Below are 21984 nucleotides of genomic sequence, written 5' to 3'. Positions count from 1 at the left end.
CCATAACTAGTGCTTATACACCTGCCTCCTTCATCTCATTCCTTCCTTTTTCTTGCTAACATTTATCTCTTTTCAGTATTTCTTTGTTGTACAAAGCACAGGATATATATGCACTATTCTGCAACTTGTTTTTTCCCTTAAAATATATGTCTTGGAGATCTTTCCACATTATTTGACCAAATCATTCTTTATTAGTTATCCAAATATGCTGTATATTTCTTTGTAATATAGAACAACAAAAAATTCCTTATTTCCTTCCACTTGAGTTAAATCCACACCTTCCTGCTAGTCTGAATAGGAAACTTCATGATGTATGTGGTCTAGCCAGACATTGATACAAGACTGAGTCTTCTCAACACTCAACTCTAAAATTTTCCCATTTTATAAATGTTCACTCACTTCCAATTATTTATTGTATAAAACTCAAATTTCCTTGTCTACTATGGTTCTGGCTCCAGTTTACTCTTTCAGTCTCACCTATTCCAAATCCTTAATAGTTTTTTATTCGTGAGGCCTGATTTAAAAGGATCACCTAGACCAACCAGCGGTTGCTTTCCTTCCTCCCTAATACCACTATCCAAAGTAGGATTTTGAACTAAATTGACAAAGAGAGGAGTTGTAGTTAGTGATGATCAGCTAAAAGATGGTTTAGATTTGGAATTGGGAGTGACATTAGGGAACAGTGTACATCCTGTAGTCAGCATGTGTCCTAACTTGTCATCTTATTTTTGGAATTCTGAGTTTCTTGCAACCAAGAAAACACTTGTGTTATGGTTTGGATGTGAGGTGTCCCACAAAAGTTCACATGAGACAATGCAAGAAGGTTTGGAGGAGAAATGATTGGGTTATAGCCTTAGCCTAATCAGTGTGTTAATCCCTAATGGGATTAACTGAAGTGGTAGTGGGTGGCTGGAGGAGGTAGGAATTAGGGCATGGCTTTGGTGTGTATGTTTGTATCTGGAGAGTGGAATCTCTCTGTGTTTCCTTATCACATGTGAGCTGGTTCCCTCAGCCACACTTTTTTGCCATGATGTCCTGCCTCACCTGGAGCCCCAAGGAATGGAGTCTCTTGTCTATGGATGGAGACCTCTGAAACCATGAGCCCTCTAAGAGACCCTTCTCCTCTATAGTTGTTCTAGTCAGATCTTTTGGTCACAGCAGTGAAAAAGCTGACTAAAACACATTGACTCTAGACAAGGAAAAGTAAGTTGGGAGGGATGGAAACTGAGAGGTTAAAAGAGTAGGAGAAAACCCTGTAGACAATGTTATTAAGGAAGACAACGGAGTAGAATGTTTTAAAGAAGAAACAGGAAGATCAAGTAAGACTGAAAAGTGTCTATTGTAATTAGATCAAAGGTTTAACCTTTGCAAGAAAAGTTCCACAGGAGTGGGGGCGGGCATCAAACATTACTGTGTGTTGAGTCATGAATAGGAGATAAGGAATTGGAGATCTCTTAGGATCTTTAGGAACCCGGACTGGAATGAGAAGGTGAAGATACAAATGATAGTTACAAGGAGGATTTTTCTTTTGTAAAATAAATAAGACCTAAGCAAATTTATAGATTTGGGGGAATTGAGAACAGATGACAGAGAACTTAAGTTGGTAGAACTAATTCCCTGAAAAGAAAGATGAATAGGGTGGGAATGACTGGAACATTGCTTTTAGTATGTTTGAAGGACAGCAAAGTAAAATGATAACACCTATTGCATACCAGGTATTCTTCCAGGCAGTTAGATGTATTAACTAAATAGGATTAGGTGGAGATGATGAACTTGGGAATGAAAAGCTTAAGCAAGTGCACCCAGAAAGTCAAAATTAACTCTATAGGGCTGGGTTGTAGCTCAGTGGTAGAGCGCTTGCCTCGCATGCATGAGGTGTTGGGTTCGATCCTCAGTACTACAAGATACAAATAAGTAAATAAAGATATTGTGTCCATCTACAACTAAAAAAAAATTTTTAAATTAACTCTATAAATATAAAAATAAGTTTAAGTACTAATAATCTAAAAGAGAAGGGGAGAAAAGATGTATAGTGTTTAAAAAGTAGTGGTTTGATCACTTCTCAGCCTTTTGGTTAAGATCAACCCCTATCTCTCATCATGCACAAAACTCAACACAAACTGGATTAAGGACCTAGAAATTAAACCAGAGACCCTGCGCCTAATAGAAGAAAAAGTGACCCAAATCTCCATCATGTCAGAGTAGGCCCTGACTTCCTTAATACGATTCCTATTGCACAAGAAATAAATCAAGAATCAATAAATGGGATGGATTCAAACTAAAAACTTCTTCTCAGCAAGAGAAACAATCAGTGAAGTGAATAGAGAGCCTACAGAATGGGAGCAAATTTTTACCACATGCATCAGATAGAGCACTAATCTCCAGGATATATAAAGAACTCAAAAATCTTAACACCAAAAAAACAAAACAAAACAAAAAAACAACCCAAATAACCCAATCAATAAATGGGCCAGGGAACCGAACAGACACTTCTCAGAAGATGTTATACAATCAATCAACAAATATATGAAAACATGTTCAACATCTGTAGCAATTAGAGAAAAGCAAATCAAAAGTACTCTAAGATTTCATCTCACTCCAACCAGAATGGCAGCTGTTAAGAATACAAACAATAGTAAGTGTTGGCAAGGATGTGAGGGAAAAGGTACACTTATACATTGCTGGTGGGCTTGCAAATTAGTGCAGCCAATCTGGAAAGCAGTTGGGAGATTCCTTGGAAAACTGGGAATGGAACCACCATTTGACCCAGCTATCCCACTCTTCAGTTTATACCCAAAGGACTTAAAAACAGCATACTACAGGGCACAGCTACTTCAATTTTTATAGCAACAAGTTTCACAGAAGCAAAGTTGTGGAACCAACCTAGATGTCCTTCATTAGATGAATGGATAAAGAAAACGTAGTATGTACACACAATGGAATATTACTCAGCATTAAAAGAGGTTAAAATCATGGCATTTGCAGGTAAATGGATGGCGTTGGAGAATATTTATGCTAAGCAAAGTAAACCAATTCCAAAAAATCAATGCCGTATGTTATCTCTGGTATGAGGATGCTGATTCATAATGGGTATGTGGTGGGGGGGCATGGGAAGAATGAAGGAACTCTAGATAGGATAAAGGGGAGGGAGGGAAAAGGAGGGGGCATAGGGGTAGGAAAGATGGTGGAATGAGATGAACATCATTACCCTAAGTACATGAATGAAGACACAATGGTGTGACTCTACTTTGTGTAACCAGAGGAATGAAAAATTGTGCTCTATATGTGTAATATGAATTGAAATGCATTCTGATATTGTATGTAACAAATTAGAATAAACAATTTTTTTAAAAAGTAGTGGTTTGAAAAATAGGAGAGGAAGCTCACCAGAACCATATACAGGTATTTTGGGACTGTAATTCAAATGATCGTGTCATTTTATCCAGTAGTACTCTCAGATATACTAATGTCAGAGCTAAGTAAGACTATATTAAACCAAGGGTGGAAGTCTATAAGTACAGTTGGATAGAAAGACAAGACTTCATGGAAGTTGACAGCAATGTCAGAGGATATTGAAGTAATGTTTGGTAGGGTTAGGTTAGATATAAAGAAAGTGAGGTCAGAAGAAGATAATGATGGATGGGGGGGGTGTTAAAAAGTAGTATAGGAAGATTATAAACATACCCATTCAATTGACTTTCTATTTCAGTCCTGAGAGGATAATCAAGGAAGCTCATTGCCACACCTCATGAAAGCCACATCAAGAGTAAACTCTGTCATCTTTAAGTTCAGGGTTTTCTTCATTGTAGCTGTCCTCAGGTAAGGTAGACTCTTGCTACTCAAAGTGTAGTCCATTGGCCAGCAATATTGCCATCACCTAGGAGCTTATTAGACATGCAGAATCTGGGCCGATCTCAAAAGTATTGAATCAGACTTGCTTTTTAACAAAACTTCCAAATATTTCATATACACATTAAGAAGTGCTGGGATAGGTTGATAGGGGAAACTGGAATTATCTCTGATTTGTTTATTATAATATTTCCTATAATAAGCAAAGAGAAATAAGGGGCAGATGTTCTGCCTGTGATGTTCTTGAGCATGCAGACTCAATATATCCCTTTTTAAATCTATAACTTAAATCCTTCCCTACAAGATCTATAACCCTCTGCACTAACTAGTAATTCTGTTAGGGAACAGAATGATGTGAATGGTGGGAACACAAAGAGAATAATTCTATAAAATGGGCCCACTGTGTTGACCCCCTCCCTCCGATGTGCTTTCTTTTCCAAGAAGCAATTTACCTGCAGCTTTGCCTGGCCGAAGTGGACAGAATATGTCACATTCCTCAGCAAACTACCTGTTAACTGCAGAATAAATGCATGGCCAAGATACGGCCCATGGGAGGAACCCAGGAGATTTTTGTGACCAGATCCTGAAACTCTAGGATATAAAAATAGCTCTTCCTAACCATAAAATCTGCACGAATATATGGTTTAGAAGCCAATTAGAACCAGTCAGCATGGGCCAAGGTAACCTAGAGTTGCCATGACAGTGGGGACTTGAAGGTCTGATGTCATCTTGCTGTAAAAGTCAAGAGGAAGACCTGGGCAGGACTCTCTGGGACTGCCAATAAAACTGGAGTGCAGGAGAGGGACAATGATGTCCCTCTCCTCTCTTAGAGTCCCATCCCTTTAATAAATTCATTCCTATTACTCTGAGTGATCTGTCTGAAATCTTTCTGACTTGGTCCCAAGAATCGGGGTTTGAAGTGGTGGGGGTGGGGGAGTGGGGTGGGTATCTTTGCCCTGCCTCAGTTTTTCAGAAGGCCCCAGCTCTGTAACAATTCCACCCCACAACCTCTAGGCGCTCTCTTTTGTGGGTTTAACAATATCAAAAGTCTACAGTATATTCCTCTTTATCATATTTATCTTTAAATATTGTGCTTATTGAAACAGGTTTTTCTTGATAATCCAGTCATGTTGGTGTTATTTTACAAATTTAATACACTCGATTCCTATCAACAGAATATAAAAGACATTCCCAAGTGAATTCACCACCACAAGAACTTCATATATAATGCATCCCAAATACACATTACTCGAGGCTTCTACTTTGTTGGTCACTGTTACCTACAGTTCCCTCACCTGGTATTCTCCTTCTTCCAAATTCATTTCCATACATAAAAGGAACCTGCCTCTGCACTTCCCCATTTATTTCCTTCTCCATCAATATTTCACATCCAATAGCTAGTTGTATTTGTTTAGACTTGCAAATGTTTCTGTGTACGGTAAAGAATGTATTCACTTTCAGGATCATTTTTACTAACACGGGTGTGTTATAAAAAAAAAATAAACTATAGGCTTCATTTTAGTTTTAAAATTCTTTGATTTCATCTGTCAGAGCCAAACATCCTTTGCCCATAAAATGTATCAGAAAATCAGCCCTAGTGAAATGAAATATAGTCATTGCCAAAAACCATTCACACACACACACAGCCCATCTGCTACTGGGTCAGTTTCAAAGACCACTGTGGTGTCTTTCTCTTCAAAACAGTCTAGTGTTTCGAAGCTGCTACATATCATGAATGGTTTTGAGCTTCTTTTTACCGCCTCCTTTGTGCAAAAACCAAAACGGAATTCTTCAAAATGAATTAAATCACTTCAGGGTATGAGTGGAAGCTAGAGTAAAATTGCCTCCTTACATTAATATGGAACCAATTCCCAAAGAAGTGGAGGTTCTAGGGAACAAGGCAAGATAACATCAACCTGAGCAAGCAGATACCTGTTGGGAACGGCAGCGCTAGCAGACATTTTCATAATGTATTTTAAAATTAAGGATGCCTTTTGTGATTCAGGTTTTCATCTTACACCAAAAGCAGACTCCTCTCTGCTCAAAAGCCCTCCACCCTTCCCCGACCCACTCCGGGGGAGCTTTTAAGCCCCTTACCTAAGGACCTAAGTCGGAGGTCAAATATAGGGGGGAAACCATCAGTTCCCTTCTAAAGGGAACTGGTCCAAAGAGCAGTGAATGTTAAGTTGCCACTGGGAGAACTGAAATCGTGGAGGCCTGAGGCATTTCAAAATTCAACGGGAAGGGCATTTAAACTGCTGCAGGGAAAGGTGTTTGGGAGGGGACAGTGATGGCCAATTGGCCTTAGGTGTCCCTCAGCCCGTGGACCAGACCGCTAAAAGTCAAGAATAGGCTCTCGGATCTGGGCTCCATCCCCCTCCCTAGCTTATTCCATTCGGAACCCACTCCAGCTTTTCTGCTAGCGCGCCTCCGGGCTCCCATCCCCCTCTCTTTTCTTTCCCTCCCCTTTTCCTTTTCCTGGCCCCCTCCTCTTTTCCCCTATACCCTCCAGCCCAGCCCACTCCGCTTTCTCGCTCTTTCTCTCTTCCGGCAGATTCGTGTGGTCGCTGCAAACACCACCCCCTCCCTGTTCCCCGGGACTCGCCAGCCCGAGGCGCCGCGGGGTGGCTGCGCGCAGGCGCACTGCGCGGCGGGCTCGCGGGCGGCCGGCTACGCGCAGGCGCGCGCTGCTCGGCTGGCTCCGGCTGGGGCGGCCCGGAGTCTTCGGCTCGCTCTGTCAGTGCTTGCAGCCCCGCGGCGGCGGTGGCGGCAGCTTTGGCAGCACCACCATGTTTCTTCACTCGGTCAACCTCTGGAACCTGGCGTTTTATGTCTTCATGGTCTTTATGGCGACCCTGGGGCTGTGGGATGTCTTCTTCGGTTTCGAGGAGAACAGATGCAGTATGAGCTACATGTTTGAGTACCCCGAGTATCAGGTAAGATTCCGCCCTCACCTAGATGCTCAGAGGTTCGGACCAGACGCCTGGTCCTCCTGTGCGCTTCCCCCCGTGGCTCGCGGAGCTTTGGGGCCCCGCGTACCCCATCCTTGCATCTCTTTTCTCCGCCCGGGAATACTCTGCAGACCTCCTCGGATTCCCTTACCTGCCCTTCGCGCCCGCCTCTCACCGCGGGGTGTTTGACAGGCGGTTTCCTGAGCGTCCTCCCTTGCCCGGTCCTACTCACTCCGCGGTCTTTTCCCTTCGCCCGTCCCAAATCCTGGGCACCAGCTCTTCTCCTAGGGGGCCCAGCCCTTCCCCCTGCTCCCAAACTCCGTCCTCCTCGCATTCCTGCCTTAACAGGTGCCCCTGCACCCTTCTTTGCTCCTCATGCACCTAAATTCTTCCTTTCGCGCCCAGTGATACGCACATCAGATTTCGCTCTGCTGGGAAAGAACCGAGCGTCTGCAGAGTGTATATTGGCTAGATATACACCTGGAGAGGCTGCAGGGTTTTACCTATGGGCGAAAGAGTAACCTGGTGAGTAATTAAACTGGAAACTCCTCCGTTTCCCTCCTGTAGCGATTTTTGCAGATCCACCTGTTCTGTAGGTTGGGTGTAGGTGCGTGCTTATGCACACCTGTTTTCATGCTTATTGCCAAGCAGCCAGGCTTTCTTACCAGTTGCATGAAAAATCTATTCATGGTATTATTTTGTGTTTTCACCTGTGTTCGCAATTTAAGAGAGACTCGGCCCCTTCAGTCACCGCCCCCCATCTCATCTGTTCCATTTTAAATGTTTTCAGTCAGTCGCTTCATTAGTTGGGCATAGTAGAATCTAGAATTTCATTCATGACCAGCTGTAAAAAGAAAAGGTGACAAATTACACAGCTGTCCAAAGAAATTTCTCCCGAGCGATTCTTTTATTTCTAAATGGAATACCTATATAACAACTCCTATAAGATGTATATGTACTATAATACATATTGATAATGTACATTTTTAGTATGCTTTTAAAATCATAGCAGATTTTTTCTTTAGAGTGATGAAGAATGCAAGATGGGATCGTTTCTGTGTGCAGATCATTATGGAGGGAGTTTAGTATTTGATTGCATTGCTGTTATTTTCAAATCTTAAAACTTAAGATTTAAATTGGTGAAGAACACACTTTTCCACATAGGCAAAATTCTAGTAAGTTTAGATTTTATTTGTTTTGAGATCCTTACCTTGGTTTTGCACAAATAGTTATGGAACACTGGATTTCGGATGCTATTGAAGGAGATTTTAATATGTTACTGGACATTGTTAATTTCTAAGCAAATAAACTGGAATATGCTGGCTTATGGTTATCAGGGTCTAATAGTGAAATGCATGGGATTTTAGTTTAGTTTTTTTAAACTGGAAGTAGAGCTTATTATAATCCCCTTTCATTGCCTGTGGTTTAATAATTAGAGAACTCCCAGTAGAATGAAGTAGTCACTTTAGTTTTGTTATACGTTGAAGACTTTGGTTAAAATAAAATCACCTTGGAACAACTGTACTAATTCCATTTACTCAGATTGCCCACAGTTATTGAAGCTATTTTAATATTTGCAATCATAGGAATTCCTATTTGGAACAAAGCATACAGACCTTACAGATAAATTTTCTGTCTCAGGAAATTGACTGGAAAGAGAAAATGAGTGTAGCTAATGCAGAAGAGCTGTTTGGCTTTGTTGTTGCTGTGAGTAGTCTGTATTTAGTTGTTTTGGTTCAAATTACCTTTGGGGGTTATATACTTTTGTCAGTTTGTTAATATGGTAATATAAAATGGCAGGAGTTTTTGATATACATTTTTAGAAATTTTACTTTTAGGCTGCAAAAGGCAGTGTTAATTCACTATAGTATTTATGTTTGACTCTCTTTTTTTGCACACCAGTTATGTTTTTTGCAAATACAATTAAAACCTGTCTGTAGAAATGAGATATTTTGAATATGGTGAGATTTTTAGATAAGTGAAGTTATTCTCTTAAGAACCAAGTGGTTTTTATATAAATAATAATGTTTTAAAAACGTTTTAAATATTGCCTGATTTTAAATTATAATTTTATCTAGCTTTCTTATTGTTCTCATGTTGATATCCACATGTGGGTTGTCCTAGTCTATGGGTTTTCTTCTCTTCCTTTATGACATTTGTTTTTTTTACTGCTCATTTGCATCTTCTTCTGTCATCCAGCAGAAGAAATAGAAAGGTAGTTGAAACACTTAAATTTATTGTCCTTTTTTTTAAGGTGGAACAGGAGTTTGAAACTGCAAAAATGAAGTTTTGAATTTAAATTTGTTAATTTCTGTTCATCCTCTACCTATTTTCCTAGATTTATTTTGTCAGAGTTAACTGAACGTTTCATGAACATATCTTAAGTCTGCCAGATAAAATACACATTATCCTTTAAAGTTTCTTGATGATAGCCATGCTTTTAAGCAGATTGTAAAATTTGTGAAGAAATTACTTGTTTTCTCTTATAGATTAATTTGTTTGATTCTCTCCATATATATGACACAGTGGTTGCTCTCAGAAAGGAAATGTTGATATTAAAATCTGAGTCATATTTTGTTATTAAGTATGATGTTTGTTTAGCAAGTCATTTATTGAGTGATTACTGTGTTCCAGGTATATCTAAATACTTAGTCTGAGAGGGAATTAGTCATAATCAGTCCTTGTGCCTTTAATTTATATCTTTATAATACAATGAGGGGACAGGAATGTAATATATAGTTACAATATAATGTGGTGTCATAATTTTACTATAGGCAGTTTGACAGGACTCTTCCAAGAAGGGAAAACATCTAAGTTTGTCTTGGGTATTCAGAGGTTTTAAAGAAGATGTAGTGAATTTGGCATGTGGGATGTGTAGTTCATGAAGTGTAGAAATAAAATTGCAGACTTATATAGCATTATGAATGAAAGAAGACACCAGGACATGTGGCATGAGTGGTATTTATAATATATTATCATTTATGTAAAAAGGAGGAAATAATCTTTAAATATATTTGCTGCTATATGTAAAATATTTCTGGAAACACAAACATATAGTTAACATTGGTTGCCTTCTGAGGAAGGTAATTGGATGGCTGAAGGACCAAGGGTAGTAGAAATCCTCTTCAGTGTATATCTTTGAATCTTGATTTTTAAAAATGTATTAAAAATAAATTTTAAAAAAATAAATTTTAAAAAAAGAGGATTAAGTTATAGATGGGAAGGACAAACAGCCCCAACCAGGGGCAGGATGGTAGAGATAATATTTAAGTATAAAGGTAATTGATCTTAAAGTTCTTTTTTGGAGTGACTGTTTGCTCATTTTTGATAATCTACATAAAACAGTTTATATCAGAGTCCTACTGATATATATCTTTCATAACTCATTGACCCTCTTCAGTTTTCTCATCAACACCATTTTTGTATACCTATACCTTTTCTGTTAAACTATTTCGTTACCTTTCCTTCTTCCTGCCACTCACTTCCATCTTGAACTATCTGAAAATGTAGTTTTGCCATTTTCCATTTTCCTCCCACTCCCACCATTCTTACCTCTGTTTTTGTTCTACTTTCCCCTGCATGTGATTTTTTTGTTTTTTCCAATTCTGGGGATTGAACCCATGGCCTCATGCATGCTGGTAGGCAAAGGCTTTACCATTGAGCCACAACCCTACCCCTGCATTGCTTTTTTTTAGGAATGTTCTTTCTCACTTCAAAATTGCTTTCATAATAGTGTATTATGAAATATACAAAATATATTGTTTTGCTTGCTTTTCTCTATATAGGAAATTAAATATTTGTTTAAAAATATATTTGATAGTTTCTATTCTTCTGAGTTAATTTTTCTACTAGTTCAGAACTTTGTTTAGCTACTATACTTAAAAGAAAAATGATCTAATATGCATGTACTTCTATATCAAATTTTGTTCTTATTTGGGAGGAGTTAAAAAATATTTCTTTATTCTCTTAAGGGTTTCCTTTTGTTTGATATGTACCTAAAAAGATAAAATGTATCTTTTTCACTTTTGATTATATATTATACATAATCAATATTGGAACTAATTTGAATTGAAGTATCCATATGCTTATGAAACAAACAGTGGAGTTAATATTTCTGTATTTTGAGTACATGGGGAGATAACTAAGGATACTAATTTCTTAAACAAAAAATAGTCTCTACAGATGTTTCCATGATATAATTGGTACAGATTGTTTATGGAAGGTAATATCTACAAAGAAATATTCAGGAATATGCATGAATGATCAGAGTGAGTTTTTTTGAACAATGAGGTTTTTCAGTAGTCATTAACAATTGTTTATGGTTTTTGAATTCACATAGTAAAAATTTTTCATCAAACACATATGTATAGCATTGCTAGATCATTAATCTATTGATATCTACTTAAATATTTCATCCAGTGTACATAGAGGAGAGTTTATTCTTTGCCTCTTTTACAGAAGTCTACTCTTTGGGGATGACAAGACTTAATTTATATTACATTGTAAAAAAGTAGCCAGGCTCAGTGATACATACATGTAATCCCAGCAACTTGAGAGGCTAAGACAGAAGAATCACAAATTGGAGGCCAGCCTCATGAGGTCCTAAGCAACTTAATGAGACCCTGTCTCAAAATAAAAAGGAGTTGGAATGTAGCTCAATGGTAGAGAACCCCTAGGTCCAATCCCTAGTACCATCAAACAACAACAACAACAACAACAACAACAATTTAATGTTAATTTCTGCCTTATTTTGTATATAATAACATGAATTGCAGAGTAGATTTAAGGTTTGCTGAGAAACAATGCACCTGGTCCATGAAAAATGAAACAAATGCTAATTCACTGGAATGTTTATGATAAGAACAGTGTACACATCTTGACCAAGATGTGGTGATAAAAGTTCAGATTAATTTGGTAAGCATGTTGTATTTGTTAAGTGTATTAAGTTGAGAGGTCAGAAAACTGCACTGTAAATCTAACTTACTTTCCTTTAAAGTTGTAACAGCTGGAATATATAGTTGGGCTTGAGTGAAAGTAGAAACATTACAGATCAGTTTAAATGGCAAAAATGATTGATTTTGTAATGGAAAGCTTTTATCATTTTTAAGTAAAATTAGTACTGTTTCTAAATTAAATGCATTTCCAATTATGTTAACATGTAACTTGCTGACATATACCAGTGCTTTTCTGCCATTGTCATAGGCTCTTTGACCCATATGTATTTATTAGAATTTCAGGTAATCCCATTTTTATTCTTTTCTGAAGACAACTTGATTCCAAGTTAATATAACTAAAGAAATGAGTCTTTTTTTATACGTATAAACTGTAACTGGGTCTTGTTTTCTGCATTAAGTGTGGTTTAATATATTTTTGCACTATTCTAAAGTTGTATAATTCAGAAATACATATGAGTCTGAATTGTGTTAATAAAACTAATAAGTGAACCTGCTTTATTTACATAATTCTTTTGCTACAGAAAATAGAACTTCCAAAGAAATTGGCAAAACGCTATCCAGCATATGAGTTATATCTTTATGGAGAAGGATCCTATGCCGAAGAACACAAAATTCTCCCTTTGACAGGAATTCCAGTTCTCTTTCTTCCTGGTAATGCTGGAAGTTACAAGCAAGGTAAGTACTGGAAATAAATTTTGAAAGCTATAAAATTCAGGAAAGCCAGGCATAGTAACACATGCCTATAATCTCAACTACTCAGGAGGCTGAGACAGAAGAATCACCAAGGTTGAGGCCAGCTTGGGCAGCTTAGCGGGACCTTGACTGAAAATAAAAATATAAAAAGGGCTAGAGGCCTAACTCAGTGATAGAGTGTTCTTGGCAATCCCTAGAACCACTAAAAATGTTTTTTTTTTTTAAATCTTCATTAAAGAATTTACATTGTACACATGCTCCGTGAATCAAATGAAATGAATGAAATGCTTACTCTAGTAAGTATTGTGTTAGGATTACTGGAATACCCAAATATGATACCAGTGACAGAGAACACATGTGAGAACTTGAAAAGAAAAATTGGAAGACTACTTTGCAGAGTGAGAAGGAGAAAAAGAAGGAGATGGAGTGAAATGAAATAAATTGTATAGATAATCAGGAATCAACAGAAGAAAGCTTTATGTTGGAAGGATAAGGGAATAGGACCTAAAGCATTGATTAGAGAGGCAAATCATTAATTTATATTATATCAAACAAGAGAGGAGATTGGTTTCTTTCTTTTGGAGATATAGAGACCTGGAAGTACTGAGGATAATGCAGAAAGGTGAAGATAGGGAAGTTATATGGGCAGATTCCAAATTCATTAAAGTCTAGGGGAATGGCAATAAATTCTGGCATAACAGCCAACTCTGCAAATCTGCAAATAATTTTGTTCTCAAGTGAAATCTGCTTTCTTGGATATTAAATGGACTAGAATTGTAATATAATGAGACTAGATTTGTTTCAACATGTACTACAATTACTTAGGTGTTTATTCATCTAACAAATATTTATGGGATACTTATTATAAGCCAGACAGTATTAGGGATCCAGAGCAAACCAAAATCAAATAAAGTCCCTCCTCCACCAAACACATATTCTTGTTGGGAAGACAGTCATCAAATAAACCTATCAGTAATGTTAAAAACTAGAAAGAAAAATAAAACAGTGAAGAAGATATAGGATAATCAGGGTCAGAAGGTGACTAGTTTAGATGAGGTGATCAAGAAGGGCCTGGTGAGGATATGACATTTGAGCGGAGCCTTGAATGTAGCAAAGAATTGCAGGTGACTATTTGGGGGAAGCTCCTGAAGCAGGAATATGTTTGGCATTTTCGGGGGCACTGTGAGTAGAGAAAAGTGAATACAGATGAGAATGGAAAAGTATCCACTTGTTATATAAGCTGTGGAAAAGACATTGAAAATTATGTGAGGGAGGTAGGAAACTTGGAGAGTGTTGGATAAGAAATTATATAATCTGATTTTTTGATAATTAGTATGTTTGAAATATTACTATAACATGAGAAATATATAAAATATATTTATTATATTCTTGTTTAAAATTATTACAAAGTGAACATCTATGAAACCAAAACCCAGGTCTTATCTAGAAAATTGCCAGCATACTGGAAATGACCTGTGTGCCTGTTATGATTTAAAAATCCATCCCCTCTTTCCAGACAGAATCACAGTCCTAACTTTAGGATAATAATTTTTTTAAACTTTATTTAAGGTTTCAATACCCAAATATTTATCCCTAATATGTACCTATTTGGGGCTGCTAACCTTTGTAATATATATTCATTCTGTATATATGCTTTTGTTTCTGGCATCTTTCACTCAGCATAAGATTCACCCAAGTTATTGGGTGAGCGATGATCTGTTCACTTTTTTTTAGTCTATAGTATCCAAATAATGTGTATTCTTTTGCATGTATCTTGAAGCTCTTAAACCTGTATTTTTAAAAGACAGATACTTAAAGAGTGTTAATTCCGTGTTGCAAGTTATGTATACCTTCTTATTTTATTTTATGCTAACGTACATTCTCACAATTAGCACATTATACTTACTTTTGCTCCACAGCCTGATAATATTGAAATTGTCAAATTTAAAAATTTTATAAATCTGGTAGGTATAACTTACTTTTAAAAAATGATCACTCTGGTTTTGCTGCAAATAAATATGCTATTTAAGCATGAGTAGAAGCAGAAAAGATACTAAACCTTATTAGTCATCAGATAAATGCAAATCAAAATCTTACCTATTAGGATAGCTATAATCAAAAAGGTAGATAAAAAGTGTTGGCAAAGATGTAGAGAAATTGGAACCCTTCTGCATTGCTGGTGGTAATATAAAATGGCACATCCACTTTGGAAAACAGTTTGGCAGTTCCCCAGAATATAAAATATAGAGCTCTCATATGATCCAACAATCCTACTCCTAGGTGTCTACCCAAGAAAAATAAAAATATACATTCACACAAAAACTTGCATACGGGTATTCATGATGGTACTATTCATAGTAGTCTAAAGGTGGGAGTGATACATGATTTATTGTGGGTGAACCTTAAAACATCAAGAGAAGTAAAAAATCTAGTCACAAAAGACCATATATTATTCGATCATCCCATTTATATGAAATATGCAGAGTAGGCAAATTCATGGAGACAGAAAATAGATTAGTGTTTACCAGGGAATGGAATGCATAGCAGAATGGGAGTGACTTTTAATGATCTCAGGATTTTGTTCTTGAGGTAATTAAAAATATCTAACATTAGATTTCAGAGGTGGTTGTACAATATATGTAAGAGGTACTAAATATTTCACATTTTAAAACCCACTGATTTTTACATGGTGAGTTGTGTAATAAGTGAATTATAGTATGTGTATACTAAAAAATGGAATGGCAAACAGGTATTTTGTTTTCTAAACCATATACTTCAGTTTTTATACCCCTTAAAGTAATCAATAATAAATTTTGTGCAAGGTCTTACAAAAAGCAACGAAACAAAAGGAGTAGAAGTAGAGAGACCGTTTAGGAGATTGTTAGAGCAGTGCAGGTGATCATACTTGGATTAGGATGATAGTGGTAGAAATGGTGAGAAGCCTCACCTGGGAACATATTTAGAAGATAGAGCATGGGAGAGCTTGCACGTGATTTGATGTCAGGATTAAGAGAAAGAGGCAAATCATGAATGAATATTCTAAATCAAATGGTGGACAAGCATTTCTTATAAGAATTTTCTTATTCTTACAATTCTCATTAAGTGTGATAAAATTCTGTTTTTTATTCTTCAAAGAATCCTTCCCCTTTCAGCTATTATTGCTCCTGTTGAAGGGAAAGCAAGTACAGAGTGACCTGTCCACTTTTTGTTTAATTTATAAAATATTTAGGGCATACTGAGTTTGTTAAAGGTATATAGCTGCTAGGTTAGTTTCTTCTACTAAATTGGTACTATCAATGGGTATTACCCCAAAATAGTTGTATGTATTTATGATTAGGTTTCTTTGTTAAGAGATTTTGAAGCAAGAATGGATGAAAGTTTGTTTAATGTACACTTTATTCTTTTCCTTTGCAGTTCGTTCTATTGGCTCTATTGCACTTAGAAAAGCAGAAGACATTGACTTTAAGTACCACTTTGACTTCTTTAGTGTGAATTTCAATGAAGAACTGGTGGCATTGTATGGGGGAAGTCTTCAGAAGCAGACCAAGTTTGTGCATGAATGTATTAAAACAATTCTCAAACTTTACAAGGTAAAAGATAAACATTCAGATCTGTATTAGTGTGAACTATGAGCATCTTTTATATTTTAAATCATGTATTTGTTTCTATGGATGTTGAGACAAAGATGGCACGGTTTTGTTTTAGAGTCTGTTGTCTTGACCTTAGTGGAGGTTTTAAAGTTTAAATTGAATTTACCTTTCTTTTCATGAATACAGAAAAAAGTAGTTTTTTAGAACTTTAAATATAAAAAATTTAGGAGTACAATGCAATTACTAAAAACCATTGGTAAAATATTGGTAAAGGAATTTCTGAGTCTAGGGGCTGTGATTGTGGCTCAGTGTTAGAGTGCTCGCCTAGCATGTGTGAGGCTCTGGGTTAGATCCTCAGCACCACATTAAAATAAAGGTATTGTGTCTAACTACAACTAAAAAAATAATAAATATTTAAAAAAATATTTCTGAGTCTAGCCATGACTAAGTAAGTGGTACTAGAGTAGACTGTCTGCATATGTAAACAGTTGTGAAACTGATCCGGATATCTGAAGCACCTGTTTTGAGGTGTTAACCAACCAAGCAGCAAAGGGCTATCATCTCTAAAATAAGCGAGTTCCTTAATCTCCCTGGCTTTCTATCTAGAAATATTTTCTGGACATGGGGCAAGTAGGTAGAGATTAAGCAGAGCATATTAATATCAATAAGAAGGCAGAAAATTGGGATTTGGGACTGCTGAGTTGGCTCTGTGGGACAGAGTATGAGAAAGAAGGGAAGGAAGCAAAGAAAAAATTTACATTCTTTCAATCTTGAATGCCATGTTGCATAACACAGGGCAAGAAACTGCAAGGCAATGGCAAGCCAAGGAGAAAGTGATACAGTGTGTCTACCTGTGTGTAATAAATATGAGGGACTATTTGTCTTTAAAGAAATTTAAAAGAGTAGTAAAACACATTGGCAATTATTCTGTGCCAGCAACCAAACAATGTCAGGAATGAAATACAACTACCTTCCTTGGCGCATCACTGTGCAAATCCTAGAGACAATAGCTTCTGTGGAGTTATAAGCAGAATTGAGATTTCTAGAGGAGCATGGTGCCAGGAAACAGGCATTCCAACTAACTAAAGAGGAAGGACCTATCTGAACATAGTAGGCATTCAGAGACTCCATACATGACATAATTTAGAATGGACTCTCCTAGCTCTAAAGAAATAGCTACTTTAGTATTCACCTTAACAATGTTTAAATACACATCTTAAAAATATCAAATAAAGGTAAGGATTTAAAATAGAATATAGACATAATATGAGAGTAGAAAGGGCATCTGAGAGATATGGAAACTACAAACAACAAGAAAAATCTAGAACTGAAACAAAAGCATACCAGAATTGAAAAAATCACTTGATGGGCTTAAATTAGATTTTTAGTATTACAGAAGAAAAGGTCTCTGGATTTGAACACAGGTCAGTAAAATCTAACCAGACTTAAGCACAGATGCTAAAAGGATGAAAAGGACAGACCCAGGAACTATGAGACAATACTGAAAAGCCAAATACATCTCTATTTGAAGCTCCAGAAGAGGGAGATGGAAATACAGGAAGAAAAAGTACTTGAATAACTAATGGACACCAGACCCAAGAAGGTTTACTGAATGTCAAACATGGTAAACACAAGAAAATCACACCTTAGTCAAATTGCTGTAAAGCAAAGTAAAGAGAAAATCTTAAAAGCAGCTAAAGAAAAATTCTTTACTTGTAGGGAAAGACAGTAAATTAACCACTGGTTTCTCATCAGAAGTAATGAAAACCAAAAACAATACAATAATATCGTGAAGGTCTTAGAGAAGGAGGTCTTTCAACCTAAAATTGCATATTCAACAAAAATGTCCTTCAGAAATGAGGGCAAAATAAAGGTGTTAGAGTAGTTTTGTCACCAGTAGAAGGAAAGAAGAAAATTGAAATCATTAGGAGAACAATCCAGACAAGATCAACAAATGGATGCTGCAGTTAGTGGGTGAAAGTTTGAGAAGAAAAAGAATATTCACATAATCTCAAAGTTTAATTTCTATAATATTTATTATTTGTTACAAAGGGAAAGAATAACTATAGTGGAAACACCTGATGGAGATTATCTTGACCAAGATTAACATACCAGTGACGTGATATATCAACATCAGAAATCCCCTTGACCTGATATAGTGAAAAGGATACATCATTATTTCTGTGGCATTATTGCCAAAAACAAATAACCTCATTTTAATTAAGAGAAAACTTCAGATAAACCTAATTGAAAGACAGGCTGAAAAAAAAAAGCCTATACTCTTCAAATATATCAGGGTCATTTACAAAAAAAAAAAAGAAGAAAAGAAAGACTGAAGAACTATCACAGATTGGAGAAGACTAAGAAATAAATGCAAGTTGTTATGCTGGATAAAATACTGAAAAAAAGCACATTAGTGTAAAAACTGGTGAGATTTAAAATAGGTCTACAGTTTAGTTAATACTTTTACACTAGTGTTATTTTTCTGATTTGGATAATTGTGGTTATGTAAAATGTTAATATTAGGGTAAAGGATATATGGGAACCTTCATCCTTTTCTTTTTTCTTTTTGCAATTTTTCTTACTTGAATCAAAATAAAAAGATTAAAGAAATCATTCATTTTAGCAAAAAAAAGAGGTCTGAGGCATTTGCTTTTATAGTACTACAGATCAAACTCAGGGCCTTGTGCATGTTAGGCAAGGGATGTACCTCTGAGCTACAAAACCCAGCCCCTGTTTTATGAAGTTTATAACTTATTTAGAAGAAAAAATATTTGATAATAATTGTGAAAAAGATGGAAGTAAATAGAAGTATTTCACTGCAAGATTCTTGTGGAAAGAATGGCGAAATATTAATTTATGCTAATTCATGTTAAGTTTGCATAGTGTAATTCCTAGAGAAAAGAAAGATAATGCTTAAAGAGCAAATGGAGAAACATAATAGACCGTTAGAAATAATCAGTTCATTATCATATTCAATGGTCAGTAAGTCTGAAAGCTTTTCCCCTAAGATCAGAAACAAGGGAAAGTTATCCACTCATTCCACTTGTAATCAACATAGTATGGAAGTCCTAAGCAGAGCAGTTATCTAAGAAAAAGAAATAAGAGTCATCCAAATCAGAAAGGAAGAAGTAAAACTCTGTTTGCAAATGACTTGATCTTAATTTATAAAACTCTAAAAACAAAAACCAAAGCAAAACAAACAAACAAAAAACAACCAACTCTTTTAGAACTGATAGACACAAAACAGATATATCTGAAATCCAGGGAACCATTAGGGATTATTTTTGAAAACTTACATTTCAATAAATTGGAAAATCTGGAAGATATTAACAACTTTGTAGATATAACCTAATCATTGAAACAAGAGGATATAGAGAACCTAAACAGACCAATATCAAGCAACAAGATTAAAGTAGTAATAGCAACAAAAAGCCTTCCAACAAAGAAAAACTCGGAACCAGATAGAGTCTCAGTTAAATTCTACCAGACCTTTAAAGAAGAACTAATGCCAGTCTTTATCAAATTATTCCATGAAATAGAAAGGGAGGGAACATTTCCAAATTCATGCTCTAAAGCCAGTATCACTCTGATCCTAAATAAAGACATATCAACAAAATGAAACTACAGACCATTATCCCTGATGAACATAGACACAAAAATTCTTAATAGCAATCTGCCTTTAAAAACACATTAAGAAGATTGTACACCATGATCAACTTGGATTTATCCCAGGGCTACAAGGTTGGCTCAACGTATAAATCAATAAGTATAATTTATCACATAAATAGAATCAAGGATAAAAATTACACGAATGTCTAAATAGATGCAGAAAAAACCTTCAACAAAACCCCAACATCCATTCATGTTAAAAACAAAAGAAACTAGGGATAGAAGGAACTTACCTCAACATCATAAAGGCTCTGTCTGACAAACCCAAAGCCAACATCAAACTTAACAGAGAAAAACTGAAAGCATTTCTTCTGAAACCAGGAACAATACAAGTATAAGTATGTCCATTCTCTTCACTCCTAATCAATATGGTTCTTGAATCTCTAGCCAGATCTCTTAGGCAAGAGAAAGAAATTAAAGGGATACAAATAGAGAAAGAAGAAGTCAAACTACCTCTGTTGCTCATATACTTAGAAGACCCAAAAATATTCTACCAGAAGACTTCTAGATCTGATAAACAAATTGAACAAAGTTGCAGAACATAGGATCCACATACAAAAATCAATAGGTTTCCTGTACTCCAATAATGAATTTGCTGAGAAATTTTTAAAAAATGTTCTGTTCATAGTAGCCTCAAAAATAAAATATTTGGGAATAAATCCAACTAAGAAAATGAAAGAAATTTAAAAAGACTTTGGAAGATGTAAAGACCTCCCTTCTTCATAGCTAGGCAGATTTAATATTGTCAAAATGACTGTATTAAAAAAAACCAATCTACAGATTCTATGCAATTCCTACCAAAATATCAGTGACATTCTTTACAGAAGTAGAAAAAGTAGTCTTAAAGTGCATATGGCAAAATAAAGAACCCAGCATAGTCAAAGCAATGCTGAGCAATAAGAGCAATGATGGGGGCATTAAAATACTTGACCTTAAATTGTACTACAAAAATAAAACAAAAGCAGCATGGTACTGACTTAAAAGCAGATATGAAGACCACCACAGAGACAAATACACATAAAATAATCTGATCTTTGACAAAGGTGCCAAAAACACATGTTGGAAAAGATAGCCATTTTAACAAATGGTGCTGGGGAAACTAGATATCATATGCAGACTCTTGTCTCTCATCTTGCAAAAAATCAACTCAAAGGTCCATCAAAGACCTAGGAGTTAGACCAGAAACACTGGAACTCCTTTAAGAAAACATAAAGGCAACACTTTAGCATATTGGTGCAGGAACTAACTTCTTTAGTAAGATTCCCAAAGCTCAAAAAATAAAATCAAGAATCAATAATTGGGGTGTCATTGAATTAAAACCTTTCACATGGAAAAGGAGGAGAGAGCCTACAGAATGACAGAACTTCTTTACCAGCTACTGTTCCATCAGGGGATTAATATACAGAATATATAAAGAATTTGAAAACTTAACACCAAAGGAAAAATCTCATTAATAAATGGGCAAAAGATCTAAGTATACATTCTCAAAAGAAGAAATACAGATGGGAACATGGAAAAATGTTCAACATCCTTAACAATCAGGGAAATGCAAATAAAAAAATACACTGAGATTTTACCTCACTCCAGTTAGAATGAGAATTAAGAATATGAAGAATAATTGATGGTGAGGAATTACATTGTTAGGAATGCAAATTATTACAACCGCTTCAGAAAACAGTATAGAGATTCCTCAAAAGACTAGGAATGGAACCACCATATGACCTAGCTATCCCACTCCTTGGTCTTTTCTAGAAGTTCTAAAATCAGCATACTATATTAACATATGCATACCAATATCTATAGCAGCAAAATTCATAAAAATCCAACTTATGGAATCAACCTAATTGTCCATCAACAGATGAATGGTTAAATTAAATGTAATATATGCACAGTAGAGTTTTAATCATCTGTAAAGGATGAAATTGCCATAAAGAATGACTTTGTGACATTTGCAAGTAAGTGGATAAACCTGGAATGTACACCATTATCAGGCTAAATGAAATAATTCAGTACCAAAAAACAAAAGTCAAATGTTTTTGCTGAAACACGGACACTAACCATAATAAGCAGGGAGAGAAGAAGAATAGATATTCTGTAGATTAGACAGAGGTGAATAAAGGGAAGGGAGAGAGAACAGGAAAAGGAAAGACAGTGGAATGAATCCAAAATAATCTTCCTATATCCATATATGAATATACCATCATGAATCCAACCATCATGTGCATCCATAAGAATGGGGTCCTAATTAGAATATGCTATATTTCATGCTTATAC

At 35.9% G+C, this 21984-nt stretch overlaps 1 protein-coding gene across 1 annotated transcript in view; it reads left to right on the top strand.

Annotated features, from left to right (window-relative positions):
* The first annotated feature begins 6638 nt into the window (after positions 1 to 6638).
* Pgap1 (post-GPI attachment to proteins inositol deacylase 1) overlaps positions 6639 to 21984 on the top strand; it is a 68947-nt gene continuing 53601 nt past the window's right edge. The window contains exons 1-3 of the mRNA XM_026408852.2: positions 6639 to 6785; positions 12277 to 12430; positions 15863 to 16038. Coding sequence (XP_026264637.1) covers positions 6639 to 6785; positions 12277 to 12430; positions 15863 to 16038 — 477 coding nt within the window. The remainder of the gene's footprint in view (positions 6786 to 12276; positions 12431 to 15862; positions 16039 to 21984) is intronic.

Source organism: Urocitellus parryii, chromosome 1, assembly GCF_045843805.1.
Source record: "Urocitellus parryii isolate mUroPar1 chromosome 1, mUroPar1.hap1, whole genome shotgun sequence".
Lineage (NCBI taxonomy): Eukaryota > Metazoa > Chordata > Mammalia > Rodentia > Sciuridae > Urocitellus > Urocitellus parryii.
This window is presented reverse-complemented; position numbering and strand designations above follow the sequence as displayed.